The sequence below is a fragment of the Bidens hawaiensis genome, unplaced genomic scaffold (assembly GCF_021521415.1).
Source record: "Bidens hawaiensis isolate Kalapana, Puna unplaced genomic scaffold, B.hawaiensis_p1.1 tig00029276_1, whole genome shotgun sequence".
Classification (NCBI taxonomy): Eukaryota; Viridiplantae; Streptophyta; class Magnoliopsida; order Asterales; family Asteraceae; genus Bidens; species Bidens hawaiensis.
The window spans coordinates 260,608-266,411 of record NW_027494822.1 but is presented as its reverse complement, the minus strand read 5'-3'; the positions used below and the strand labels follow the sequence as shown (position 1 = coordinate 266,411).

Here is a 5,804-nt window from a genome sequence, read left to right as displayed (position 1 = left end):
ACCCTCTCTCCCGGAATTACAGGGAGTCACCGGCAGCTGCAGCCACCCATCTTTCTCTTTCTCTCTCTTCTGCTCTTCGATACTTTTGCAGTGCACCAAATTCAATCAAAATATATATGTCATTTATTATTATTACTATGCAAATAATAATAATAATAAAACTTCACTTTTAGACACAAACCCAAACCAAACATAAACACACACAAACTACTTTGTTTTTCAGTTTCATGGGAGTTTGAGATGATGTGTGGGTTAATTGATCTCAATACCATTAACACCGACACTGAGGAGGTTACAACATCTTTGTCTTCAAGTTCATCTGCTCCGGTGCAAGTGTGTTGTTTGGAGTTATGGCATGCTTGTGCCGGACCTTTAATATCCTTACCCACTAAAGGAAACGCTGTCGTTTACTGCCCTCAAGGCCACCTTCAACAACTCCAATCCTCCGCCGACTTTACTCTTCCACCTCATGTCTTCTGCCGTGTTCTTGACGTCAACCTTCATGTAAGTAATTATTATTATTATTATTATTTAGAGTTGAATTAATTTGTGTAAACTATATTTGATTAGGCTGAGGTTGGGACTGATGATGTTTATGCTCAAGTCTCATTGATTCAAGATTCTAAGGTTGCTTTACAATTCTATTTTCAACATTATTCATTTCTTAATTTTATTTATTGAATGCATGTGTCACAACTTCTGTTTCTTAATTTTAAAAATTAATTTAAAAAAGGGGTTGCAGCGTAGCTTGTTGCCCATTTGCATGCCACTTTATCGTAATTACTTTGAGTTTAATGAGTATGTTAATGGAATTCTGTCTTCAAAAACGTTAAATTGGAAACAATAATAACTAAGCATAATATATTACGCGTAATTTCAATCTGATTTTATCTCAAAATATCGTTTTATAATTTCTGTCTATTTAAGATTTTTTTTATTTAACACACGAGTTATGGATATTGAAACAGCTAGAGCGAAAATGGCGTGACTTCGGTGAAGGTACATGTGGAGTAGAATATGCGGAAGAAGATGATAATGAGGTGACTGAAAGGTCAAAAACACCACATATGTTTTGCAAGACACTGACCGCATCCGATACTAGCACTCATGGAGGATTCTCGGTCCCACGTCGCGCTGCCGAGGATTGTTTTCCGCCACTGGTAGTACTTAGACAGTTATACTATACCAAAATTATAACTTATGAGGGCAAAAACTTATTTTTTTTGTTTATATACATTAGGATTATAGACAACAGAGGCCTTCACAAGAGCTTGTAGCTAAAGATCTTCACGGGTTTGAATGGAAATTCCGACATATCTACCGAGGTATGTGTAAAATTACTATTTTACCCTTTTTGTTTGTTAGAAAGATTTGCAAACACACAAACAAAACAATGGTCTTACAAATTACATATGTGGTCAGGACAACCTCGGAGGCATCTGCTGACAACGGGTTGGAGTGCATTTGTTAACAAGAAAAAGATTGTATGCGGGGACGCGGTTCTTTTTCTAAGGTACACGAGTTAGAAACGTGAGGGTAATTTGGTCATTTTGCAATTGTGTTCTTATGCTATTGTATTTCAGAGGCGACGATGGAGTCATTAGGCTAGGGATCCGAAGAGCCACACAAGTGAAACCAGCTTCTAGCTTAACGCCGTTTTTTGGTCATCAACTAAATGACTTTGACTTTTCGAATGTGGTCAATGCCATATCTCAAAGAACGATATTCAGTGTCTATTACAGTCCGAGGTAACTAAATTCTTGGTGTGTTATTGTCTTTCTTACAAAATGACCATTTTGACCTTAACTTCAATCACGCATTCTAGGGGCGGTTCATCACAGTTCATAGTGCCATATAACCGATTTATGAAGAGCCTTGCTAACTCATTCTCTCCTGGAGTGAGATTTAAAATGCGGGTTGAAACAGAAGATGCTGAAGACCGAAGGTTTGGCAAATACTATGATTCCTAAAACCTTAAAATCGTGCATGATAACCAACCACGTTTCTTCTAACAGGTGTACGGGAATCATTACTGGGTGTAACGATATCGATTATGCCAGGTGGCCTGGATCGAAATGGAGGTGCCTAACGGTATGATATCGTTTGTCAACGTTATTCAAATGACCAAAATACCCTTCCAAGTTCCGGCTATAAGTCAAATATCTAAAATACCCTGTCAACATTGATATTTATGTTCATACTTCTAGGTAAGGTGGGATTGTGGGGAAAGAGCAAGGCATAATAGAATTTCACCATGGGAGATCAACCGATGCAGTTCGGTTTCTGAAATAGGAAGGTTCGGGCCACCCTTGATGAAGAGGACACGAACCGATTTTCCTTCTCTTAAACCAAATTTTACTGTTCTAAAAGGCGCGCATTTTACCTCAATTTTATAGAAACATCTTTTATTATATAATAGAAAAGATGCTGAATTTTGTGTATTTCTTACAGATAGGTCAACTGAAGCATCAGACTTGGGGGAATCGATACGGTTCCACAAGGTCTTGCAAGGTCAAGAAATACACGGTTTCTACCGTTCTGAAACATCTCCAATGGGGAATGATATCAGAAATCAAACAAGTGTCGGATCCGGTGAATATTTAAGATTCAATCGAGTCTTGCAAGGTCAAGAAATAATTTCAAATTCTGGAAATTTATGGATCCACCCGCCATCATCATCATCTTCGCCTTCATCTGTGTTACGGTTCCAGCAAGCAATCAGTCAAGCTCCATACTCGTGTGCGATTCGATACGGTGTGAACACAACATCGTTAAGTGGTCAAAACCATCAAGACTTCTTTAACCCGTTGAAAAGTCAACAGGAAGAACCGGTTTTGACCTCTACCAACAGCTGCAGACTCTTCAGTTTTTCATTGACCGAGGGAAGTAATGATGCAAAATGCGAGCATCCAATAGGGCCCGTTTTGAAGATGATTTGACTCTCGTTGACCGAGAGAAGTAACGGTCTTGTACGATGGTAGTATGATTATGGACTATTAGTAGTAGTAGCAGTATTGGTTTTGTTTGTCTAATGTAAACAGTTAATGGAACTTTTAGAAAGCTTTCATCATCCTAATGAATGAAGTATTTACAACAATTAAATGGTAACAGACTAACAGTAACAAAATAGTAACGGGACGTCGGGACAACCTGTTTTGCCACCTTTAAGTAAAGGTTGTATCTTTTACGGTCGGTTTGATTTGCTTCAATTCTTGTATCCTCTTCATTTCTTCATTCATGCCCGCTTTCTCAAGCTCGGTTTCCAGCAGCTTAAACATTGTATCATAAGGTACAAAACCTCTCAATACCGCATCTTCCAAAAACAAACATGCGTGCTTAAGTTTTCGGATCTTGCATAACCCGCGAACCAATAGGCTATACGTTCCAAGCCCGACACTAACATCATTGTCCAACATATGATTCAACAAGAAAGAAACCACCTTCATTCTTTTCAACTTCAAACACATTTTTAACAAAGGTGCATACGTGTCAAAGTCGGGTTTCACCCCACACTTTTCCATCTCATGTAACAGCTTAAGCGCATCCTCTTCTTGAGTGTGTTCACAAACGGCAGTTATCATGGTGTTATACGTCTGCGTGTCGCGTTTAATTCCCATGTCAGGCATTTCATCAAAAACCTCACGTGCATCCTTTATTCTGCCCGCTTTTGACAGGATATGAATTAAAGAATTGAAAAGGGATGTATCAAGGACGCAATTAGTCGACTTTATTTTCTCGTAAACCTTTAACGCTTCATCGATTTCCTTCGACTTCCCACGCGCATGCATTATAATAGTGTAGGTTATGATATTTGGAGAGCAACCTTTTTCTTGCATTTCTTCCAAAACTTGATCAACTTTTCTAAAATCTTTTTCGCAACAATAAGCTTCTATTAAAGACGTATAAGTCACAACATCAGGACAAATCCCGTGTTCCTTCATCTCCTCCATCGTGGCTTGAATCTTTACAATATCCCGCGCTTTCGACCAACCGTGTATTAATGAATTAAAAGTATGAGAATTTGGAGGTATTTCATTCTTAAATTCAAGAAATATATCATTCGCACGCTCAACGTTCTTTTCTTTCGCTAACGCACCAATTAACACATTCAATGCCAAAATATCTCTTTTAATCCCAAATTCCTCAATTCTTCTAAATTCATCTATTGCTTCATCATACAATCCCGCCTTTGCAAGCCTCCTTATGACCTTTAGAATCGTGTTTACCGTAACATAATTGTTTCCAATTTGAACCATCTGCTTAACCACTTGTCGCATCAGATCAAAGTTCCTCGACTTCCCCAAACAATCAACCAATAAGTCATACATATCAGCCGAAAACTTAAAGCCTAACCACGATTCAGCCCAAATAAGCACACCATAAGCAGCTTTCCAATTATTATCAAACCGTTTCAGCATTTGAGAAACTAAACCTTCTGACGGAGTAACATTAGACTCGTTTAATGCTTGTACGACAGATTCAACCGATTCATAACGCTTCACTAGAACTTTCGTTATCCTTTTCGTATCGTTCTCACCCTCGTTACCTACATTAACCTTGTTGTATACTTTTGGTTCACCGTGTTTATAATTTTCCATCCAGTAAGATACCGAAGGAAGCACGAAATCATCCTCTGCGGTTTTTGTAACCAGACTATCGTTTTCGGTAATTCTAACCCAAATTGGAAGATCAGGAGATTCAGTTACTACCACTATTGGATTATGATCTTCATTATTATCATCACTTTTCGGACATTCAATCAAGGTGCAGAATGAACTGTACAAATAATCACTAACTCTGCTTGCATTTGAGCTAGCTATTGACCTTGAAGAACACAAATTTATATTAAAAAGTTTTGGTCTTGAAATCGCCATTTGAGCACGACCTCGATCCCTACCGATTCTCGTGTCTGCAAACAAATTACTAGGGGTGAGCAATAACCGAATCGTTAACCGAAATAACCGAAAACCGAATTAACCAAAATTAACCGAACCGCACCGAACTCGTCATTTTTTTTCATATATTCAATCCTTTTTTCCTCTATTTCATGTATTATATATTTCGACCTTTTTTTCATGTAGTTATACCTTCATTTCATGTATTTAAGCATTCATTTCATGTATTTTTAAACAAAAGTTTAGCCCAAGTTTGATATTGGTTATTAGCCAAAATGAACCGAACTGAACCGATAACCGACAGGTTTGGTTCGGTTAATGCTAACAACCGAACCAAACCGAACCGTGCACACCCCTACAAATTACTACACAATTCAGAACTCAGTGCTGCAGAACTCGCTAGGCGCTAGTTGGACCGTACCGACTAGCAATCAGTAAAACTTAATCATGAATTCAAGATTAACCAAATCATACTGGAATTATATATACAATTTTTTTCCAAATTTTATATATAATTTTTCAAGCTTATTAATCGAATTGGATTAATAAGTATAAATTTTCAAATTTTGACCGAAATGTTGAACCATTTGGGCCGATTTGGACCGGGTTTGACTGACTACCTAATTGTTGGTCAGATTAGGTGAAATTGAATCAGTAGCATACTGATTAACAATTAATCGGTGACTAATGTAACACTAATAGTATTTATGGAGTGTAAAGGTATAATAATATATTTGGCAATTAGATATTGGAATTGAAATTCAAAATGCAGGGACAAGTAATCAAGTGTAACAGTAGACACAAGCAAGCAATTATAAGAAACAGTAGACGTAGGTGTTTGAAGTAAGAAGAAAGACGTACATACGGTGGAGATGACGGAGTGTTTGCCGGTGAGTGGAGTGGAGTGGA

At 37.7% G+C, this 5,804-nt stretch overlaps 2 protein-coding genes across 2 annotated transcripts; one reads left to right on the top strand and one right to left on the bottom strand.

Annotated features, from left to right (window-relative positions):
* Positions 1-221: 221 nt before the first annotated feature.
* Positions 222-3,012, top strand: LOC143578484 (auxin response factor 3-like). Its single transcript, XM_077062054.1, has 10 exons — positions 222-504; positions 571-627; positions 969-1,160; positions 1,241-1,325; positions 1,423-1,513; positions 1,584-1,748; positions 1,826-1,945; positions 2,016-2,091; positions 2,208-2,370; positions 2,452-3,012. Exons 1-10 carry the CDS (start codon positions 241-243, stop codon positions 2,937-2,939), a joined length of 1,701 nt encoding a protein of 566 aa, XP_076918169.1. The 5' UTR covers positions 222-240; the 3' UTR covers positions 2,940-3,012.
* A 146-nt stretch (positions 3,013-3,158) lies between these two features.
* Positions 3,159-5,804, bottom strand: LOC143578476 (uncharacterized). Its single transcript, XM_077062050.1, has 2 exons — positions 5,757-5,804; positions 3,159-4,909 (listed from the first exon to the last, which is right to left on the bottom strand). The coding sequence occupies exon 2, from the start codon at positions 4,872-4,874 to the stop codon at positions 3,165-3,167; it is 1,710 nt and encodes a 569-aa protein (XP_076918165.1). The 5' UTR covers positions 4,875-4,909; positions 5,757-5,804; the 3' UTR covers positions 3,159-3,164.

Excerpts from the sequence above, each read along its gene's own strand:
- LOC143578484 (XM_077062054.1), top strand. The coding sequence starts at position 241 with ATGATGTGTGGGTTAATTGATCTCAATACCATTAACACCGACACTGAG. Across the intron at positions 1,749-1,825 it reads AGTGTCTATTACAGTCCGAG|GGGCGGTTCATCACAGTTCA; the intron begins GTAACTAAATTC and ends CACGCATTCTAG. Across the intron at positions 1,946-2,015 it reads GAAGATGCTGAAGACCGAAG|GTGTACGGGAATCATTACTG; the intron begins GTTTGGCAAATA and ends TTCTTCTAACAG.
- LOC143578476 (XM_077062050.1), bottom strand. The coding sequence starts at position 4,874 with ATGGCGATTTCAAGACCAAAACTTTTTAATATAAATTTGTGTTCTTCA.